Source organism: Carex rostrata, chromosome 3, assembly GCF_964058835.1.
Source record: "Carex rostrata chromosome 3, lpCarRost1.2, whole genome shotgun sequence".
NCBI lineage: Eukaryota > Viridiplantae > Streptophyta > Magnoliopsida > Poales > Cyperaceae > Carex > Carex rostrata.
Genome location: NC_135920.1, coordinates 7,838,022 through 7,861,732, shown reverse-complemented (window position 1 = coordinate 7,861,732; position 23,711 = coordinate 7,838,022). Strand labels below are relative to the sequence as shown.

The following is a 23,711-nucleotide window of genomic DNA, read 5'->3' as shown; positions in this document are numbered from 1 at the left end:
ATCTTTGAGAGAGCTAAAACTGCAATACTCCTTTGATAATCTCAAATCCACTTAACTAATCTACTTCTAGATTCAGTTAAAGTGTTGTTTCTCTGTTCTATAGTGTGGAGATCTACTTAGTACTCCCTCTTTGTAGTCGTGTGACTGATCGCTTATAGGGTATTAAGGGCTTACCGGCTCAAGAGTTTCCGCTCACATATAACCATAGTTGTGTAACGATCCTCTACATGTGACTCTCCAACTCAAGTTTCTAGGCTTAACTCTGTACACGAGTTTGGTCGTGATTTTCCACCTTTGTTTGGGCTCACGTGCCATGAGTTGTATCATTTTCTTCATTGGATAGTAGAAAAGCCGCATCGACGAGGTTGCGTTGTCTTGGAGACGTAGACATTTTAAGCCGAACTCTGTTAACATCCCGCGGGTCAATCTCTCTTACTCTATCTATTTATTTTACATTGTTGATTGATTGCGATTATTTATTTATTTTACCTACCATTAAGAAAACGTCTAAGGTTCTTGAAGTTACCGTATTCACCCCCTCTAAATGCCATTAGGGACAAAATAAATTTCAATTTTTTTTTTACTGTTTTCTTTAGATAATTAGAAAATCATTATTTTTGGATGGTCTAAAATTTTCAAATAAAGTGATTTTCTATCTATTTAAAAAATAGTTAAAAAATTCTAAAATATGTAAAATTTGACCAGCAAACATATTTTCACATGAAAATCATACTGAATAGTTGAGATCAATTGTTTAAATTTTAAAATTGAAAATAAAGTTCCATAAGGCGAGCCAGAGCCACTATATAATATGCATATTATGTCTCACCCAAAAAAAAAAAAAAAACCTTTTTCCAAATAATTTATTTGTACTATTTGTTAAATTTGCAGTTGGGTTCTATATTTTTTTCTATGGACATTATGTCTTGTGATGCCAATTGCCAAAAGAGTTCTTAAATTGGTAGTATGAAACGTAACCAATTAACCATGCTCAATTAATTGCAGAAGACATCGGTGGTCTACATATTAATTTCCAGTAGACCCGGTTCAGGAACCACTTTATCTGCTCAGAGACCTGCTGCTTTCGTACTGCTCTGTCTTTACCCCAGCATAAGCTTAATTAGTGATCAAATTATTAATATTTTTCCAATAAAATAAACAGAAGCAAAAAGTAAAGAGACAGAAAAAGAGTACAGAAGAAGAAAAAAAACTCGTGCTCCGTTTCCCAATCCAATCTTTCTCCTCTCTCTCCCTTCTCTACACAGTTATTTTCACCCCGATAGAGAAATTGAGATAGCGAGAGAGATCTCGATCCAGCAAACAACGAAATTCAATTGCCCAGTTTGTTTCTTCGTCTCTCGTTTTGGATTCGGATCGAAGGCGAGGGTAATTGAGCTGAATTGGGTCCGGGTTGGATCCAATAGGGGATCCGACCAAGACGGCCACGGCGGCGCTGAGGGATGGCGTTCTTCACGAAGCTGTTCTTCAGGAAGCCACCGGATCGGCTGCTAGAGATATCCGAGCGAGTATATGGTATGTTTAATTTGTGTAATTGGAGATTCAATCTAATTGAATGTTTAGGTTATTTCAGCTCCTGCATTCGAAGTAGTTCAAGAGTATTTTAGTTGTTTAAGGAGTTCACTGGTCTGGCATTGTAGTTTGGTGATTGGGGCTTGTTAATTTTGTAATTTTGAAGTGAATTATTATTAGTACTATTTTTGCTTCCGGCTTCTTTGTTTTTGGCAAAATTTTGGTCCTTTGGAGCCTTTTAGCATGTTTTACCTTAAAATTGGTAATTGTCTACTTCTGGAAAAAAAATTTACTACTTTAGAAGATTGGTATATTGTAACAAGTCTCATTTTTCGTCTGCGAGATACTGTCACCAGGTTAACTTTGCTTCAAACTATCATAAGCATTATAGAGAAATGGTTAGTATTGGCAGGAAATTGGATCTGTTGCATGAAGGACACATCATTAATTGGTTACATGTCCATGCTCAATATATTCAGAAATTATCTAATTTACTAGCTCCCCAAAATGCATTTTTGTTAAATTGGGATCTTTTAATTATTTTCCACGGACTATCAACAATTTCTAAAATTACACCTAACTTTTTCTGTGTTACTCTGTAATTCCTTTATGCTTAAAATAGCTATTAGGAAAAATCGTTTGCTTCTATCTATTGGCTTGTAAATTCACATGTCATTTGCTTTTTCCAATTTTAGCATCAATGCTTGTAATGCACTGTATAGTGCCCATCAAGCGTACCTTGTACCAAAGACGAATGCTGTACTGATGATCTTTTGTATCAGCAACATAACAGTAGCAGAATGGAACGCACACTGTTTTTAACTACTAATACAACATAATTATATTTGCCTTTTCATTTTTACAAGTTTATATTTATTTTTGAGTTCCATTTATGTCCCGACAGATCTTGAAGCTATCATATGTACACCTGTAAGTAAGATGAAACTATCTTATATAACTCTGGAAAACAATGAAAATACAGTGTCATTGCGCCTAGTATTTATTTCTTCAAAAGAATACTGAAAACTAAACCCCTATTTTCTAGTATTTATAAAGAAACACAGACAAATAAAATGGTGAATTTAATTGTGGAGTGGATAGCTCTAGTGCTTTGAAGAGTACTTGTGATATTTTACTGGGGAATACATGATGTTTTCACAAAGGCATTAGTGATATCTTGTAGTTTTGGAGGATACATGCAATCCCTCACTCCATTTTTTATTTTTTATTTTATTTTATGTTCCGTGCTAATTTTCATGATTTTCTCTTATATTCAGTGTTCGACTGCTGCTTTTCACCCGAAGTAATGCAAGAAGATGAGTACCATGCCTATTTTACAGGCATCGTGGCGCAGCTACAGGCCTACTTCCCCGAGGCTTCTTTCATGGTATCCAATTTTCGCGAAGGCAATACCCGCAGCCGTATTTCTGATATTCTGTCAGAGTACGACATCAACATCATGGATTATCCTCAAAATTACGAGGGCTGCCCTCTCCTCCCCCTCGAAATGATTCACCATTTTCTAAAATCAAGCGAGAGCTGGTTATCTATGGAAGGTCAACACAATATTTTATTGCTACATTGTGACAAGGGTGGTTGGCCGGTGCTTGCTTTCATGCTAGCAGGTTTGCTTCTTTATAGGAAGACATACTCAGGAGAACAGAAAACCCTAGAAATGGTTTACAAGCAAGCGCCTAAAGAGCTTCTACATGTGTTTTCTAGTTTAAACCCACAGGGGTCTCACTTGAGGTATTTGAACTATGTTACAAGACAAGGAAGCGGGCCTGAGTGGCCACCCAGGGATACCCCGTACCAGTTAGATTGTGTGGTCCTGAGGGAGGTACCCAAGTTTGATGGAGGAGGTGGTTGTAGACCGGTTTTAAGGGTTCATGGCCCTGATCCAGATTCACCTGCTAGCAGGAGGAGCTCGAAGGTTCTTTTTGAGACACCAAAGATTAAGAAGCACCTTCTATATTATAAGCAGGTATGGCTTTTATTGGCCTTTTTGTTTTGATAAATATTACTTAGAAAATTGATAAAATTGCAAAAGAAAAGAATAATCAATTGTGCCACAACATTTACTACAAAAGCTTCAAGAATTATGAAAGTTAAACTAAGCACTGGTACATTATGATTGAGATTATCAATTCTGGTCTATCAATAACCATAGCCTATCTCTGCATGCAAGCTAGTTGGATATAGTAATAAAAAATTGAGATAGTTGTAAAAAGTATTCCTTATGTGACATGTTATTGCTTTATTATGTTATTTTCAGGGAGAAAGCATGCAAATTAGGTTAGGTGTGCGGTGCCAGGTGCAAGGTGATGTTGTGCTCGAATGCATTCACATTTCTGACAATTTGGAGAAAGAAGAGGTAATGTTCAAGGCCATGTTTAACACTGCCTTTGTTCACTCCAACTCCCTTTTGTTGAATCGAGACGAGCTAGATGTTGCTTGGAATTCTAGAGATCAATTTCCTCGGGATTTTAGGGTAGAGGTCTGTATTTCTTTCCCTCTATTGAATGTGCAGTCTACTTTTGTCATACTTTTACTCATTTGTTTGTGTATTTACTTTTTTATTCATATATTTTTACACATTTCTATAGAATACTGAAAGTGAAAGATCATGATGCTAGCTGTAGCTTGTGTGGGGGCACTTAACTTAATGTTTTAACCAGTTGTAGATGGTATTGGTGCAATATGCAGTTCCTGAGAAAAACCATATGATAGGTATGATGTCAAAAGAGAAGCACCTGAAGGATATTATCTAAAATAAACAATCTAAGGATACTTTTTGTTTTTTGGGGGGATTTATAGTGAGATAGCAATATTACATTCATGGACTATTTTTCTTCTTCTGTAAATATGTGATTTGAAGAGGACATTTTATTAAATAAACCAGGTGAAGTTTTCAGACACTGATTCTTTCGAGTCTGATGCCGCCACAGAAGACCCTGATGGGTACGACACTGAGGTAATGTCTGTAGAAGGCGGCGAGGAGTTCTATGAGGCAGAAGAGATTTTTGTGAACTCAGATACTGAATTTCAGTCGGTCCAAATCCTAACAGACACAAAAAACATAAAATCTGAGAAGTTGGTGTTGTCAGATCAGACAAATAGAGTACAAGACAAACTAGCTATGTTTGACAAACAAACTGTGGATTTGGTGCATGACATAGAAGTAGTTGCAGTTGTACCAGGTAAGAGTAATAAATTGGAGTTAAACACGAAGGAGGATACGAAGGGTGTCATTGCACAAACTCTGGTTACTGTAGCAGATCAGTCGAAGAATTTAGATGCACCAAGAAAGGAAACTGGAAATAGAGTCCTGAATAACAACAGGGTTACAGATAATGGGTCCCACCAGGAGAAAATAGAGACTTACAGTGAAATTCGCTTTCAAAATTCTAGGTCGGTAGAGAGAACAGAGAGCAATGGTAAATTGAGCTCAGTAGGGTCCAATGATCAGGCAAAGGTTATTTCTGAGAATCATATTCCAGAGGATAAAACTGAAATCTGTGAAGAGAAGAAGATAGTCGAAATAAATGATCCAATACCAGAGATCAAAAGTGTTGTCAATGAAGAACGAACTGGGTCAGCAAGGAAAAAGCCTATTTTAAATGAGAGAACCAACAAGCCAGTAGATATGGTAAGCGAAGCAAAACTCAAGAGAGAAGGGACTTTTCATAATAAAATGGAAAACAAAGGGCCGAGTCAGAAAAATGGAAATGATTCGAGAAAGTCGACTCCTGAGAGGTGTGCAAGGTCTTTGACACCATCAAGAAAAACTGCAACAAATGTTTCACCTGATCCGAGTTCAAAATACAAACAAAATGAAGCTGGCATAAATCAAACCATGGTGACCAAGGCAAGGATAGTGCCTAGGTGGGTATCACCAAAGAAGGAATCAGAGGCCACATCAGCTCAACGGCCTGCTCACCCCCCATCTCGATATGACAGCTCACCGCCTGCCCTAGGGATCCATGGAAATCATGTTCAAACTACTGATGCAACAAAAGAATCAACAGTAATCCGAAACCTACATTTAGCTGGGTCACCGCCACGTCAGCCTTCTCTAGCCAATCCCATGAAAAGTTCACCACCTCCCCCGCCTCCACTTGCACCGCCTATGGTGACAAAATGTCCCATTTACTCAACCCCTCCCGCTCCTCCTCCTCCTCCACCAATGCCAGATCGGTATACTAAGACCGCATTTCCTTCACCACCATCCCCTTCTAGGACCAACAGAGCTGTCCCTCCAGCACCTCTGTCACCTTCTCCTAAGATAGGTGCTCCATTAGTACCACCTCCACCGCCGCCGCCACCTCCCCCAGGAACATGTGCACCAGGACCTCCACCTCCTCGCTGGGCACTAGCACCAAGTCCACCACCTCCACCTCCTCCACCACCTTGCGGGGCACGAGCACCAGGTCCACTACCTCCGCCTCCACCTCCACCTCCGCCTCCACCTCCAGGAGCACGTGCACCTTGTCCGCCACCTCCACCACCACCTCCCCCTGGTGCACGAGCTTCCATTCCACCACCTCCACCTCCTCCCAGTACACAAACAGCTGGCCCACCACCTCCACCACCTCCCCCAACCACATGTGCACCAGGTCCGCCACCTCCTCCCCCTCCTCCTGGAGCACGCATGCCTGGTCCACCACCTCCTCCTCCCCCTCTCCCTGGAGCACGGACACCTGGCCCACCACCTCCACCACCTCCTCCTGGAGCTCGTGCACCAGGACCCCCACCTCCGCCACCTCCTCCTGGAGCTCGTGCACCAGGACCCCCACCTCCACCGCCACCTCCTGGAGCTCGTGCACCAGGACCCCCACCTCCGCCGCCACCTCCTGGAGCTCGTGCACCAGGACCCCCACCTCCGCCACCTGCTCCCGGTGCTCGTACCCCTGGTCCACCACCTCCGCCCCCTCCAGGTCCACGTGCACCAGGTCCACCACCTCCGCCAAGGGCACCAGGTGCACCACCTCCTCCCCAAGGCAATTTAAGAGGGCCACCGGCAGGTAGGGGGCGTGGTGGACCTCCACGGCCCTCTGCATCAGCTCCACGTAGACCAACTTTGAAGCCACTGCATTGGGTTAAGGTTACACGTGCAATGCAAGGAAGCCTTTGGGCTGAGCTTCAATCATCTGGTGAATTACAGAGGTATTTTGTTGGTTTTGCTAAATTGAGTTATAGTTTATGCAGAATTTCACACAATACAACCACTCTTGTTTTTGATAAACTTTCCATTTGTGTACTTAATGCATCTACTTGTTTTACTGGATTTGGAGCAGTCCTTCAGGCCCAGACTTTGATTTCTTAGAACTAGAAAGCCTTTTCTCAACAGTGGTGCCAAAAGCTGACGACAGTTCGAAATCTGAGGGCCGGAGGAAGTCCCTTGGCTCTAAACCTGAAAAAGTGCACCTGGTAAGCTGATAAAGTCGGAATATTCATTTTATTGACACTTATCTTCTCAATATCAAAAGATGATTTTGAGGTCTATCATACATGTGGGACCTTAATAAAATACATCTTGTTTTTCCTGATCTGGCATGACCCCATAAACAATTTAGAATAGCTCACGTACTTTGTTCAAATTCACGCACTTTGTTTTCTCTTAGGTTTAATTATATCAGTACATTGTGTTGTATTTCCCATAATGATATTTTCATTGGTGTAGATCGACTTAAGGCGGGCTAATAATACCGAGATCATGTTGACTAAAGTGAAGATGCCACTTTCAGATTTGGTGGTAAGCTAATTTATGATTGGCATATTTTTTTGTTTGCTTGGTTAGAGCTTCTTTACTTTTTTTTTTTTAAAGTAAAATAATGTCATGGTCATATAAATTTGGTTGTCAAATATTGACTTGCTATACTGTACAACTTGTACCGCCAAGCACTGACTTGATTGACAATTCATATACCACCAACTTTTTGAGTTGAAATAGTAAAAGAACTTCAACCAGTAATGCTTAGGTGGCTGCAAGATAAAAGTTCCCTCGCTTTTTGGTTCATGATTACCAGGTCTAAGTGACCTAATGCCATTGTGTCTAAAAGATTATATTTTTGTACAGAGCGTTGCGCTGACAATGGATGATACTATTTTAGACATTGATCAAATTGAAAACCTCATTAAATTCTGCCCAACCAAAGAAGAAATGGAGCTTCTCAAGGTACAGATGAAATTTTTAATCTATATGGTTTTTTTTTTTCCTCAAAAATTAATTGTCTATGATAAATTTAATTTTGTTGTTTTCCTGTCTTTTTTTGTTTTCTTATAGAACTATACTGGTGACAAGGATAATCTTGGAAAATGCGAGCAGGTTAGATTTCTTATTGAGTATCTATTCATTTACTTTTACGTATACACTTCTTGATTTTGACTAATATGCTACCTGATTTCGAATTATACTTGTAGTTCTTCTTGGAGTTGATGAAAGTCCCTAGGATGGAATCAAAATTGCGCGTTTTCTCGTTCAAGATCCAGTTTAAGTCTCAGGTTGTCAAATTGTACTTATCCTTTCATAATATTATTTTTGATGTGTATGTTTTCCTGGACATGATCTCTGCATATTTGCTTTTAATAGAAACTAAGTCAATCAGAGTTCAGGATAAAGGATGTATTTATCCTGATGATTTTCCTTTTCCATATTTTTTAATTACTTTCCAGGTTGCAGATCTTAGAAAGAGCTTAAATACCATCGACTCTACTTGTGGAGAGGTATAAACAATTAAAATGAAATGTGTTCTTTTTTCCCACCTTGTTTTACATCTTTTACTCTTCACAAGAAATGCTAAAATATACCTTTAATGAGGAATTTGTAAATTTACAATAGTATAACTTGTTATCTTTTCTTTTCTTTTGGCCAAAATAAATGAAATCTGATTGTTGCTTCTTGTGTACCAGATTCGTAATTCTGTCAAGTTAAAGGAAATTATGAAGAAAATATTGTTGCTTGGTAACACATTAAATCAGGGAACTGCTAGAGGTATACTCTTTTCTGGTTTGTTATAGACATATCTGCAAAACCATGACGAATTTTATTTTTGCTGTAAGTTTGGTTTTGAGTTTTGGAAAATTATATCAATAGGTTCTGCCATTGGATTTCGCCTTGACAGCCTTTTAAAGCTTACTGACACTCGTGCAACTAATAGCAAGATGACTCTAATGCATTATCTTTGTCGGGTAAGCTCTTCATGCATTTATCTATGTGTATGTAATAAATTTTTGGATACCTACTTACAATGGCCCAATAGTTATGTTTAATTACAAAAGTTAGAGATAAAACACTTGGTATACGAGCTTAAGTTATTTTTCTTTAATTGATCTCGTGTATGGTGATGTTTCAATCAGGTCCTTGCCTCAAGGTCCCCTCATCTATTAGATTTCCATGAAGATCTCACTAGTCTGGAATCTGCATCCAAGGTTAATTGCTTTCTACATTATCTTAAGCATCTGATAGATTCTTTTTACTTGCTGCAAAGATAAATACATTTTACAGTAAACGTATTTGCTGCTTGTACCATGTGTCCTCTCTCTCTCTCTCTCTTTCTCGCTCGCTGTCCCTCTGACACACATTCACAAATTACAGATACAACTAAAGTTATTGGCTGAAGAAATGCAAGCAGTCGTCAAAGGTTTAGAAAAAGTTGACTCCGAATTCAAGGCTTCTCAAAATGATGGCCCTGTGTCAGAAATATTTTGCAAGGTATTGTACTCTCCCTGCACCCCTGTTTGTCCTTTTTTTTTTCTCCTGTAGTCAATTGCCATAGTAACTGGAGATAACATGTACAAACTATCAGATGCGTAACTGCTGCCGCCTTAAAAATGATTGTTGATGCTTTATTGATTGCCTTGTGTTATATTCTAGCATAAGCAAAATGTATAATTGCTATAGTTTTTCTTACATGTGGTCTCTCTCTTGCTTTATTTTTTTAAATGTTGAAGACCTTGAAGGAGTTCACTTCTGTCGCACAAGCTGAGGTGGAATCCTTGAAGTTGTTTTATGCCTCAGTTGTAAGTTCCCTTTCGTTTAAATTTTTATATGAAGTACATAATGCATGTACTTCCAATTTTTCTTGTGTTCAAGAAAATAATACTTTGTCTTACAGGGTAGAAATGCGGATGCACTGGCACTATATTTTGGAGAGGATCCCCAGAAGTGCCCATTTGAACAAGGTAAAATTTATTGGAAAGCTTTTATTTTATTTTATTTTAGTCTTTATTTCAAATACCTTGTGAAGCATGTACTAGGTAAAATATTCTGTTGATCATAGTGAATATTTATGTATTTAACAGCATAGGCACATAATGAGTTCCCCTTCCATAGCTTCTTTTCTTGTTTCTATATTAAACATCAATCAAGTCTTATTCATTAATGTCTCTCTCTATTGGTGCAGTGATAGGTACACTATTGAATTTTGTGACAATGTTCAAGCGGGCCCACCAGGAGAACTGTAAGCAACTGGAGCTTGAGAAGAAAAAGGCTGAAAAGGAAGCTCAGATGGAGAAATCAAAGGGGTCAACTAAAAACACAAAGGACGGGAAGGATGTGAGTTAAATTAACTCCCCTCGTTACAATTTCCTAACTATTTTTATGTTAATATATATAGAGGTAGGCATTGGACCTCTTGAGCTTGCACCAAATTTCGAACTTTTGTGATTTGGATGGCCAATTTGAGAATCTCAGTGTGATCTACATATCTAAAAGAAACCCAAATTTTGTACTTGTATAGTTTTTTTTCGCTATTCTTTTGGATGAGGAGAAAATCATTATTATTGAATGGTCTGGAATGTTTTAAAAGCATTGTTTTTCTCTTATCTGAAAAATGAAAACTTCCCTACAAGATTTTTATATACATGTAGTTTACATTGTGCAGCTTGGATTGGCCATTTGAATTTTGGAAATCGAGGTTTAAAAGCTAATGTACCAGAAGATCAGTGGTTTGCAAAGTCCTGTAGCTCACCTCATATACATAGGATTATTAGTACCTGTAATACATGTTGTCTTAAAACCTGTAATACAAGAAGATCAGTGCTTTGCAAAGTCTGTCATAGCCAGTAAGTTTAAAATCCAATAGCCATGTTTTCAATAATATTAGTATAATCCAGGTGTTTTTTTTTTCTGTTGTATTTTTTTGCTCCTTTTAAACAGGATGTGAAACCAACAGATCTCAGCCAACAGCTACAGCAAGGCCTTGAGAAAAGCAAAAAGATAAAGCGAGAAAAGAGATAGTAGATGACAAAAGAGAGAGAAAATAAACTTCCTAATTTGGGTTTTGATTAGATCCGGTAGTTAGTAAATCAAACCCAACACTCCCAAATTTTGTCCTAGTCCTACTGGAAGGCCAAAAATGCCCTGCTTCTGCCGCAAGTGGCCATCAGCATTTTTCTGAAAGGAGAAATGTGCTGGTATGTTTTCTTTTGAAGTTTATTTTATGTCATGATATATATATATACACATTCTTTTGCTTGTATGGAGGGATTTTTCTGTGCTGCTTGAAATGTCATAATATCATCAACAACATTGCAAAGGAAGAACTATTGGTGTAAACCTGTCCCCAGACTTTTCCGCACTGTTTCTCTTTACAAAGGAAGGAAACAAGAATTGTTATTTGGTCATTTGTAAAGAGTTATGCATGGCAATTTTAATTTTATACAACTAGTCCCTTCATGTTATATCAAGCCAGACAAAAATATAATATTATTTATTGGCAGAAGAGTAAATTTTTTGCCATTAATTCTATTCTATTCTTCCATTTTACTAATTGAAACTATATAGTGTCCTGCAGGTGATGTGGCGGTCTGCATTTGTGCTAGGGGTTAGTGGGAGCTCTAGTACGTATCTTTCTACACTGTACAAATTTCTAACCTTCGTTTTTTTTTTTTTTTTGTTCTTCTCTTCTCTTGCTCTTTAATTTTTTTCCCTAACGTAGCAAGAAAGAGGTTAGGTGTTGTATATTAGTAGGGTTAGAATGGAGGAGCCAGGAAGTAAATATTTACTTGTGCACATATAATGTAAGAAGTACTATAGACCATTCTAAGGTCTAAATATATTGTAATTCGCAAAGCATGTACATCATTCCAGTGTTGCCTTTTGATAGAGAGAGATGCTTTATTATTTTGATTCCCCACTTGTTAGCCAAAGGAGTGAGGTGAGAGAGCTCTAGGTTAATTTATTGGAAATCAAACATTATTCAGAATCGAGAAAACAACAACAACAAAAAAGAATTGCTATTGTACAAGTTTTGTGCACCTCTCAGATTCATTTCAACATAGAACTCTTTACATCTGGCCACTCGACTAGCCCTAGCAGAACAATGAAGTCGTAAAAAGTTTGCATCCCCTCAGGTATTTGACTCAGGTGGATAGTATTTACGAATTCAGATCCAGTACAATATCTGACTGAGTAGAATGAAATCTGAGTCTTCAGTTTTAATGTGGTGAATTTCAAAATGGACCCCCTGTATCTAAATAGGCACCAAATTCGATTGCTTGCTGGTTAGCTGGGAGCTAATGGGAGCTAATTGCACTCAGTCAGGTACCTAGGAGGATACGGATTCAGTATGTATTGGGACAATTCAGTCGATGCACAGCACAGACACCTTTAACAAGGCAAGCCAACTTTGAGATTCGGAACAAATAATCTTTGATGATGTCTTGTTGACTTGGATATCTGAGAGAATGTGCAAGTCCATGTTTACGAGTTTACTATTTCTAGGGGCGAAGTGAGACCTTTGAACTATGGAGTCAAACGTGAATGAGGATCAATTATATAAAAATTTTATAATGTAAATAGGAGTCAATTTTACAGTATTCGTAATATTTTGATCTAAACTATACATAAAATCACATATACATGCATAAAAAAATTTGATAAATTTTTTTGAAAGTAAATGGAGATACCCCATTTGGTGTTACTACCTCCGCCCTTGACTATTTCTATACTGAACATGGCTATCATGCAAACGGAGTTTGACTAACACTGCAGATGTTAAATTGGCACTGAACATGACTAACATGCAAACGGAGCATGACCCTTACTAAGATAAGTTGTCTGATATGTCCTGGTTAATGTATTATTGAACATGCGTTTCTTTATTTGATGTAAACATTTAGAGAGGATACAACCCTCATAAATGCTTTGAGATAAACAATACATAACTAGTTACATTGTTCTCAATTTCTGATATACACCAGACTCCCAACTTGAGTGTAAACCCAATAACTATTCCATTGATATTTAAAAAATAAAAAAAAGAACAAAGAATGAATTTCTATACCACTATTCAAATTCTCCCTCTCAGAAATTAAATATTTCCCAATTCGGTCCCAATTAAATCCTCTTCTTCCTCCTCTCCACCTGATCCGGTTCCTACTTCCACACAAGATGATCTACATGTAAAATAAAACACGGCACTCATCATTGAATCAACCAAAACAACAAATGAATACATCATAATGAGTAGCGGGCCCTCCCAAATGCGATCTGATCCGTCCCCATAGCTCAATGTTTTAACTCTATGCTCGAACAACCCCTCGACAAATGCGAGACCAATGGCCGAACTGAGAAATATCAGCAAGCCAACCTGGGTCTGTCCTTTTATTAATTTCACAGACCTCAATAAAGCCTGGACTCCGTAAGATTCCTCCAAAACCGCAATCACACCCGCAAGATTGCACACTACAATGGTGTGTGCATATACGATTGAAAATACTAGCAGAGTAATCAGTGCAGGGTAGACAACAATCTCAGGTGGATACATTAGTATAGAAAATGCATTGCAAACAACAATTAGAAGCACCAGGAATAATACCAAGCATAATGATATGGCAAGGCATGTATATAAATAGGTTTTCACAAGTCGGGTCCAAACCCGGCGATATGTGGCTAAAAATTCTTCTGACACAAACTTTTTACCGGCATATATACACGCGACAGCATAAGAAACTGATGATCTGGCAAGTAGGAGTAGAGAGATTAGCAATGGAAAGCAAGTAATGGAAGCAATGATGGTACCGGCTAGATAATGGCATACTTGGTTTAAGAAGTTGGTTAAGGGTAGACCACTGGTGACACATAACAGTATCAGGCGCCGTGCCAGATCTTGGTTCAGAGATGATGCGAGGAAGGCATTGGAGAGGAGAGCAGCTGAGACAGGGCAGATTAGAAGGAAGAGGATTGATGTGAAGGTGTGGGGGTCACACCGGAGGATGCGTACAGTTTCTCGCAGGATTTCCAGTGCGTTCATTGGCGGGAGATCTGGTACGTGGTGCATCTTGGGAGCTGCGAAGTGAAATTGGGTTTGATTGCTCTCAGCAGTGTACACTGGGTTCAGTTGGATGTGTGTATATAGCAAGGGATGAGAGAGCATGCAATAGTTGCGTAGGATTAGACTGAAAGCAAAACGAAAGGGGAGAAGGAAGAGGCCAAAGAAAGGTGACTATGTGAGGTTTAGAGAGAGAGAGAGGTCACATGGAGAAGAAGAAGAGGGTCAAGAGGGAGATTGGGTCTTGGGAGGAGAGAAGGGGAGAGAGAGAGAGAAAATAAAAGAAAATTGCTTGAGATCGGGTTAAAGGGAAGTGTGGTCAATGGAGCACGAGAGATGATAATGAGAGAGCGTTTCTAAGAAGCTCCGACATGGTTGGATCCTCTCCAGTCTTCTCTAATTTGAGATGATCAGGAGAATCCCGACACGTCGGCATTCAGGTCATGAGGTAGACATACTAGCTACTATTATTATTTTTTTTTAAGAGTTTATTAAAAAATGATCAATTGACTGATTTAACCATAACGGTTATTTAAACTTCTAAATACCAAGCTCATTAATTAAAAAAATTGTATATATCATGCACTATACACAAAAATTTATATCATATTCGTACTGGCTTAATAGTCATAAGCCACTGAGATAAAATAAAATCAACAATTTTTAATATACATATAATTGAGATACTCAATGATATGGAATATATTTAACAATTTAAATATTTAGTTTAAGTATGACTTATGAATTTATGAGACAACATTGAATACTTTTAACATAAAAAATATCCTCGCATTCATATTATTCGTACTGGCTTCTGAGTTCTGAGATCTAATTATCCTTCGACTTAGTTGTCGGTTTATTTGTTTATTAGATATTCGAGGAAAGCACGAAACGCCCAAATTTCACTTGTAGCAATACATCTGACCAACAAATTAGCAAGAGATATTAAATATATTGAATCCAACAACTCGCAAACCGTTGTAAAAAAGAGAGAAAGATGAGGAATATAATCTGGCCTTTTTCGCTGAAGATGCGTTTTCATATAACATGCTCACGCAAGAGATCAAGTATTCAAACTACTAAAAAATCATTCATTGTTCAATTTGATCCTTTAGGGGGTGAAAACTGATAGGATATTGTCCGTTCAAATCTGAATGACTGAATATGTATTCGAAAATTAGATATAAATATTTGTACATATGATTTTAAATTTAGTCATCCGTATTCGAATAGTAAATATACACTATATAGTTTAATATATGTCATGAAAGAAATTTTGTTATTTATTGTCATAATTAGATAAATATTATTATTGAAAAACAAATATTCAATCAGTGTGATTTGAAGGACATGATAGGGTCTACGGTGGTCATCTCCATGGGGGCTCCACAGGGTTCAACCCCTATGCTTGGAATAGAGAGCAGTTCCAATGGTGACGATGCCTCTTCCAGTGATGATTCTAATGGTTGCTGCAGCTCATTCTTACAAACTGTTGCAATTTCTTAAAATTCAAGGGTCTTTTATGCTTATTTTCTAGGGTTGTCATATATCTAGAAAGCTACTGATTTGTTTTACATATGTGATGTGATGTTTTGGTTTTTGTTTAGATGTATCAATTTTTGTTGTTTGTCATTGGAGTTTATAGTGGTATTGATCAATACTAGTAGGTGATTACTTTTGTATTTGGTACTAATTTATTGATATCGATAAACACTGTATGTGGTTTTCATTTTAATGAAAATCGGTGAATGATTCCACTTCTTTAAAATATGTATATATATATATATTCAATCTGAATTTATTTAATATTCAATTTGTATTCATACTTGGAAAATAAAAACAAATACAGCTATAATTTTACTAATATCTGATTTGTATTTAATCCGTATTTTTTTTGCAAACAAAAAAAAAAGGCATAAACTTAAGCAAGTCAACTTTAGTGAAGAGTTTTATGAGGACTTGGAAGTTGGAAGCTCCACAGAGATAATTTTTTAATTAATTTTGAGTCTCATGTGGTGTCGATCGCTGTAGATGATTATTTCTTGAGTGAGTCTATAGTACTAGGGGTGTACAACGGGCGGGTCGATGAAATTTTATTAATATTTGAATCCAACCCAATTACACCGGGTTAAAAAAAATTATTTACTTGACCCACCCATAACCCAACCCAACCCATATATATTTTTTATATACGGGTTATTACGGGTTATGCGGGTTAGACGGGTTAAAATTTTGATCGAAAATCTATTATATATCTAGGTACAAATAAAAGTGATAAAGATAAATAAAATAGAAATAATTTAGCATATAATATCCATAATTTCAGAAAATTGACGGTGCTAAAAGTTTATCCATCATTCCTGTAATAATAAGAGCTCGGGGGGGGGGGGGGGGGGGGGGGTCAAAACGGTGCAAGCCATCAAGCTAAATACCAAGGTATTTTCAAGCAAATTAATCAAATAATAACCTCCAATTAGATAATCAACTGGCAGGCAGAAAGATGAAATACCTTCTTCAAGGCCAGAGCAAGACGCTTGTTCTCTAGCTTAGGCATTGCATCGAACACATCTCGTGCACACCTAAAAGCTCGCCTCTGATTGGGTAGAAAATAAGGGTGCGTTTGGATGCACTAGAGAATAGCGAGAATAGCTACTGTTGAGAATAGTAAATTAAAAATAGCGAGAACAGCTACTATTTAAAAACAGCGCACTATTTGGATTTAAGAATAGCGAGAACAGCTACTATTTTTGAAAAAAATTTACTATTTTTTTAGATATTTAGAAAATTGCTTGATCTGAAAATTCTGGACCATCCAAAAACAGTGATTTTCAATAAATCTAAAAAAATAGTAAACAAATTTCAAAAAATGTAAAATTTGGTCTCCAAACACATATTAATATGGAGAACAAGATGAACGGTTCGGATCAACCGTTAAGATTTAAAACTCGAATATAGAACCATAATACAGTAACAAATCGTAATATGCATAGTACCATAGACTCACTCTTATTTCTTTGTCAAACTTCAGAGCTCCACCCCCACTACCCCAGTTACCCAGTACATTGTATAATTGTATTTGAACAAGTGCACTTAAGAAAAAAGAAAAGAAAACGAAAAAACTATGTACGACAGCACTCGTCTCCATGCAGGTCAATGCATATATAGCAGCGTCCAGCATATGTTCTATGGTCAACGACTCCGGATTGAATGTAACACTCGGAGAAAACTCAAATGACTAATTGATAGACTTTTCTTAATTACATATTTAGTTAACTCTTATAAAGAATTACGGACTTAGTACAGTAGAACGAGTTCTCGTCTCTCTTCTAAGAAGGTCACAAATTTGATTCTCGGAAATAACATTTTAAAAGATATTGGAACGTCTTTGGGTCCTTTAATAAAAAGAAAAAAAATCTTTTGAATTTTTTTTACAGCAAAATTACCTCTCAAATATATTTTTAATTAACTATAATTGCGTTTATAACAATGCTTATATTGAAAACCAATGTTTTATTAAGTGGCAAAATAACAATGCTCTCCGTGGCTTCGTTTGAGAATCGGGAAGTCATAGGTTTCAAAATTCAAATGAATATTGAAAACCAATCTTTTTATGAAGCGGCAAAAAACAATATTTTTCGTGGAAAGTCATAGGTTTCAAATTTTAAATGAGAATTCTTTTTTAATATTGAAATTTAAAAAATTAGACATCCATTTTTTCTTAAAAAAACAAAAACATGTAACTTTGAAGAAACGGTCTATTTTGTCCTGGAAAAATCTTTGTCCGAGCCAATATTAAGTCTTTAACCAAAAATAAATAAAATGAGAAAAAAATGACCGATAATGAGTGCATATTATCACAAATAAATCACAGAGATAATCACTAAAGCCTTTTCACTTTCACCGTATCTGAGAAAAATATTGTAAAAAATGAACTTGCTAACTATATATTAATTCTCGAACAATTTTTTGTCGGACTGAGACTGCCAATAATATGATCCATGTGCGTCAACTGTGTTCAAAGAATCTCGACAGTAAAAACCATGTTAAAAGAATTGTATAAGTTGAGTAGAACTAGGGTGTTCTTAAGCTCACCAAAGTGTTTGATGAGCTTAACTCCAAAACCCATCAAATTGGTTTCAAATGATGAATCCGAACCATTGAAATCCGCATACCTTACGAGTGATGCGTCTACATGTGAAAATTTTAAACATTCGAATTAATTTAGTATAAAGTCAAGCAGTCAAAAAACGTTCAAAAAATGAATGCACTAAAATTAATTTATTAACCTTCTAATTTTGACCGATTGACTTTATACTAAATTAATTTGAATGTTTAAAATTTTCACATGTAGACGCATCACTCGTAATGTAAGCGGGTTCCAATAGTTCAGATTCGTTATTTGAAACCGATTTGATGAGTTTTGGAGTTAAGCTCACCAAACACTTTGGTGAGCTTAAGAACACCCTAGTTCTACTCGTATAAGTTTCATAGTCCGAATTTTCAAAACAAAGTTCACATTCTTGTCACCATGCAATTGATGAGCAAGTCGAAAGAGAAATTCTGGTAAGAAAAATATTATTTTCCTTGCCCAAAAAACATTTCTAAAAATTGAGATATCCGAGGTTTAATTTGGATGGTAGCAACCGAACTTGACAGTGCCCAAAAAAAATCTGAAATGTTTTTTAATCAGAATTTATTCTTATACATTTATTTAAATCTAGCTATTTTTATTATTAACTTCTACTTTATTTATAAGAAATAATATTTTTTTTATAATAGAGGCACATAGTCTGATGTGGAAGATTATAAGTTCGAAACCGGATAGAAAAAATATTTTATTGCATTAATAGAGTTATAGAATTTGAATGCTTGATTCACCTTCATCTTTCTTTCTAGAAAAACTTATACTTTATTTATAATTAATCTATTTTTCTTCTAATAAATAGGCTTACTTTTAAAAAAAATGTTCGGCTAATTTGTACTCAGATTCAAGTTAGAAAGAATAACAATATAACAATTTGTAGTAATGATAATCTAAGTAAAATTAAATTAAATTTTCAACAAAAAATGAAACAATGTATAAAAATTTAGCAAATAGTAACAATATTATATTTGATAATTTTACTAGTCAACACAAACGAATAATTATAGAAATTTAATGATTTTACTAGTTAACGACAACAACAACAATATTAAGTAAAATAAAAGTAAACATAATAGTTAAATAAAATCTTAGACTCAAAACCTGAAACCAAACCTTTTCCCTGAATAAAGCCTTCCAATATCATGAGATCGGCCTTCGTGTCTTCGACTCAATTACTTCTTTAACCCAAACTATTTTTGTTTGTTCTTAAATATATATAAATTCAAACATTTATTTCTAATTTCATTCTAACTTTACCCAAATTAGGCTCCTTTCCCAAATAGCTCCAGAAGAAAAAATATTAATTCAATAAATATAAAATTTAAAATTAAGATAAAATCTTTTAAACAAATTACATTCAATAATTTGTTGCACAAAAAATATTTTCCACGATGAAAAATATGTACACCAGAAAATAATACAATTAATTGCATGAAAGTTTCTACAAACGGAAATATAGGAATAGTATTTAACGGTGTAAACGGATCCGAATTATCCGCTCTGAATCTGTATCGGATCCGAATTATCCGCTCTAAATCTGTATCGGATCCGAATTTGGATAAAAAGATTAGGATTATTTGTGATATTTTCTCAATTTCCAAAATAGAACCAGATACAGATTTGGATAATTTTTTTGATCCGGAAACAGATTTTTCGGAGTATGTATCTGATTACATCCGAAGCAGAATATACCCGAATCTGATTTTCTATGTATCTATCGAATCCATTTCTCCTTTTTTTCTCAGCACTTCGCTCCTAATGAGCATCTATAATTTTGCTGGTCACTGTTTTGATTGATAAGTTTTTTCTATTTTTTACTTGTGTTTGGGGAAAATTGAATTTGAAAAGATTATGTGGGCTCTATAATGCTACGACAGTACCACATACGGGTGTTAAATATGTAAGACACAAGTTGAAAGGTGCAGCAAATGTCATATCCATGATCAATGATATATTTATTTAGTTTTGATCAAAGCTTTATCACATAAAAACTGCAAGTTGGTGTCTAGTAATGCTATTTCTAAGGCTGTATGTTGAGTGGTTGATTTTTTCTTTTGAAATCACATCATGTATATCAAGAGGTAATTGTGATACTACACGTCTGGGTAGCCCTTATTATGGGATGTCACTCTGCTGCTCTCCAAATAGAAGAGTAGGACCCTGTTATTCCAAATCCAACCTTTGAGTTTTTTTTCGTGTACGAATCTCAACACAGATGAACGATCGGATTTGGAATAATAGAGTTCTGCTGCTCTCCTATTTGGAGAGCAGTGGAGTTCGCTCCCTTATCATGACTTGATCTAATTTAGTTAGAAAAAAATAAATTGTATTCATCCATATGGATTTCTGACTTGATCAAATGTAATTAAAAAAAAAAAATTAAGCTTCATGTGGAATTCAACGTGAACCTTGGGAAAGAAAAAAGTCAAACAAGAATAAAGATATGGTTTAGAGCTCTTTCACAGTTCAAACAAGAATAAAGATATGGTTTAATTGTAATATTATTTTGATAACATTTTTTTTTACCTGACTAGGCAATAAGGGCCTGTTTGGCAGTAGTTGATCCCGTGAGTTTTGGAAGGAAAAATGACTTTGCCCATATTTTTTCCCACCGACTGTTCGGACGCTAGTTGTAATACTCATTCTAATACCCACATGGTTATTTTACCCTTCTCTTTCTTCATCAATTGTAAGGGAAAAAAAAAATTACATCAAGGCTCCGTTTTTTTTCCCAAGAGCTGAAGCTATTGTATTGTGTGTGTGTGTTTTTTTTCTATCAAGAAAACATTAATTACAAGAATGCATTAATTTGTACTGTTTTGCATTGTTACATATGAGTATATTTTCAACTTAAAAAAAAAGCAAAAATATGTAAAATGATTTGTAACAGTAAAAAGTTAAACTAGTTTAAAATACATAAATTGAAAAAATGAAACACAAAAATTAAAATAATTAAATACACAAATAGCATTTCAACTAGTTTAAATACATAAACCCAAAAATTGAAACACAGCTTAAAAGTCATTTAAATCCACAAATAGCACTTTGATAGTACAATAATGATTGGTTAAACACAAAATTTGAAATAATTAAATATAATATAATTTAAAAGTACAAATAATTAAACAAGCACAATTTAATAATACAAGAAATTATTAAACAAGCATAATAAACTAGCAACACTAAATTTTTTTTGCAGTGTATGATATATACCATTATAGTCAATTCACTTCTTTTTTTTTTAATATGATATATACCATTATATTGATCATAATCAGTAATTAATATTAATACACTTAATATAGTTTAATTATAGTATTACATCTACTATAAAAAGAAAAACAAACCAACATCCTAACAAATTTCTCATGCATTTGCCGAACATCTATATTCTAAAATTTCTCACGGGTTAAATGACTTTGGTTTTGACAAATTGAAATTCTCATTCCCATTCCCATATTAAAAATTCTTATGTTACCGAACAGGCCCTAAGAGTAGTCAAAGCAGAAACGACAATGAAGGGGATGCAGATGTGTCGACCCCTCTTAGCAAAAGATGTCGAAGCCATACCGATGTTAAAGTTTCTTGTAGTGCTTGATATTTAATTTGATGATGATGTTTGAAATTATTATTTCAATAATTTATTTTAAGTGTATTGTGATTACATGTGTCTTATAACAAAACAAAATGTTTGAATTCTCTCTTTCTAGGTGTTTTTATTTTTTAAGAAGAAATGTGAAGATCTAGTCTTGGAATTTTTTAAATGATACAAGTCATGTCATGAATTTTACAAAACCTCTCCACGTGCTTGAATTCCTATTTGAAACAGCCTCTTATATATCGCACGCACCTCTTATCTTCTATCAATAAATGGAGCTCTTCTGTTTCTGTGCCTTCTCCTCTTTGTTTTTTAGTTACAAATTATAAACTAATTAGATTTCGTCTTTGATTTTGATTTGTTATTTTCATAAATTTAAATTGTAAGCTTTAATAAATTAACTTAAATTATAAATTTAATTTAATTATTCATTTCTTTTCATTTTTTTTAATTAGTATTTGTATTTTAAAGTAGCTATAACTCAATTATTCAATTATTATTTGTTTCATATCTGTATTTACGAGTTATCTGTTCTGTATTCATATTTGTTTAAGATGGATTTAATTTTGAATTTTTAGATCCGCTTACTATTCGTATTCATATTTATAACCGTTTTTGGAATCAATGTTATACGCTCGGAATTCGCTCCATTTACACCCCTTAAAAATATCCACTCCAGTTTATTAAATTATAATTGAACTAATAGATTTTCGGTATCCGAGAATTAAAAAATACAGATACAAGACCTAGGAAAAAGGACATAAATAAGATAAATATTTTAAGATAAAAGTTACCGGAACTGTTGAAACAAGTCTTCATTACAAAAGAAACCTATGGACCTATGGTACCATAAATAGGATCGCATCTTTTATTATATTCTAATTATTTTAATAATAATTCATACTTTTTTTTATAGAACGTCTCTTCTTTCATTCTAATTGTCACACTGCATATAAATGGTTTCAAGTTTTAAGACCTCTAAGACATGTTAAGCATCAAATATTTTCAATCGTTAGATCAATTTATTTCTTAATTTTAAATTTAATCCAATAGATCAAAATTATTTAATTTTTTACTAATAAATATTAATTTAAATGTGAGGTATACCTAATTCAATAAACAATAATTAATTTATTATGCTATCATCTATTAAAATTTTGATGTATTTTTTATATTATTTTATTCTATATGTTTTAGTTTTATGATTAACTTATTTCCTTAATATATATTTTTATTTCCAGGATGTAGTAGAAAAATAATCTTAGTTTATAGGAAAAATTTGTTATCTTGTAAGTTTTTCTTTTATTAAATGGAAGGGCCTTGACCTTGTACCTCTTTTTCAAAAAAAGAAGGTTTGGAGGAAAAATGAAGGTTCCAAACATTTTTAAATGAACTTAATTACGCCTTTCAAAAATATGTATAAAAAGCGGTTGCTAACAAGGTGTGCACTTTTGGGAAACAAAATCCCATAGCAACACAATATGAATTCTTTGACTTACAGCCACGAATTGAAATCTGCTGCAATTACAGTATTTCTAAAATCTCTGAAATTCTAAATCCAGCCTTTCAATTTTTCCTCTGCACATATCTCAAAATAGCTGAATTTTCTATGCACGCATCTCGAAACAGTTTAACAGCTGGAATTAAAAAAACCAGAAATTTCAGAAACACTGTTCACATGACAAAATTTCAGCATATTCGTTTCCGCTACAGCCACAGGGGTAGACTTCGCGGATTAGGTGTTGGGATTCAATTCACCAAGTTCCAGATATGCATCTCCGAGGTCAAATCTCGTGGAGTTACAAGAAAAAGATAAAATATTCATATAAGCTCCAGTTTTTTAGAAAAAATATATATACCAAGCAAGAGGGACCACCGGACCAGACTAGGGTGTAAGACAAATCTTGCTAGCACAACAAAAGAATCAATTAACCTAGAGTGAGTCTATGGTACTATGCATATTACGATTTGGCACTGTGCTATGGCTCTATATTTGAGTTTTCAAATCCTAACGGTCGATCCGAACTGTTCATCTTGTTCTCCATATTAATATGTGTTTGGAGACCAAATTTTACATTTTTTGAAATTTTTTTAACTATTTTTTTAGATTTATTGAAAATCACTGTTTGTGGATGGTCCAGAATTTTCAGATCAAGTGATTTTC

General features: G+C 35.1%; 2 protein-coding genes across 2 annotated transcripts; one reads left to right on the top strand and one right to left on the bottom strand.

Annotated features, from left to right (window-relative positions):
* Positions 1–1,137: 1,137 nt before the first annotated feature.
* Positions 1,138–11,638, top strand: LOC144551248 (actin binding protein). The gene is made up of 19 exons (XM_078299142.1): positions 1,138–1,533; positions 2,808–3,514; positions 3,806–4,027; positions 4,433–6,696; positions 6,828–6,960; positions 7,214–7,285; positions 7,610–7,708; positions 7,817–7,858; positions 7,954–8,034; positions 8,206–8,256; positions 8,443–8,524; positions 8,627–8,721; positions 8,890–8,961; positions 9,128–9,244; positions 9,484–9,552; positions 9,648–9,714; positions 9,936–10,087; positions 10,691–10,947; positions 11,328–11,638. Exons 1-18 carry the CDS (start codon positions 1,461–1,463, stop codon positions 10,769–10,771), a joined length of 4,479 nt encoding a protein of 1,492 aa, XP_078155268.1. The 5' UTR covers positions 1,138–1,460; the 3' UTR covers positions 10,772–10,947; positions 11,328–11,638.
* A 972-nt stretch (positions 11,639–12,610) lies between these two features.
* Positions 12,611–14,132, bottom strand: LOC144551247 (uncharacterized). The gene has a single exon (XM_078299141.1). The coding sequence runs from the start codon at positions 13,908–13,910 to the stop codon at positions 12,846–12,848; it is 1,065 nt and encodes a 354-aa protein (XP_078155267.1). The 5' UTR covers positions 13,911–14,132; the 3' UTR covers positions 12,611–12,845.
* Positions 14,133–23,711: the final 9,579 nt, after the last annotated feature.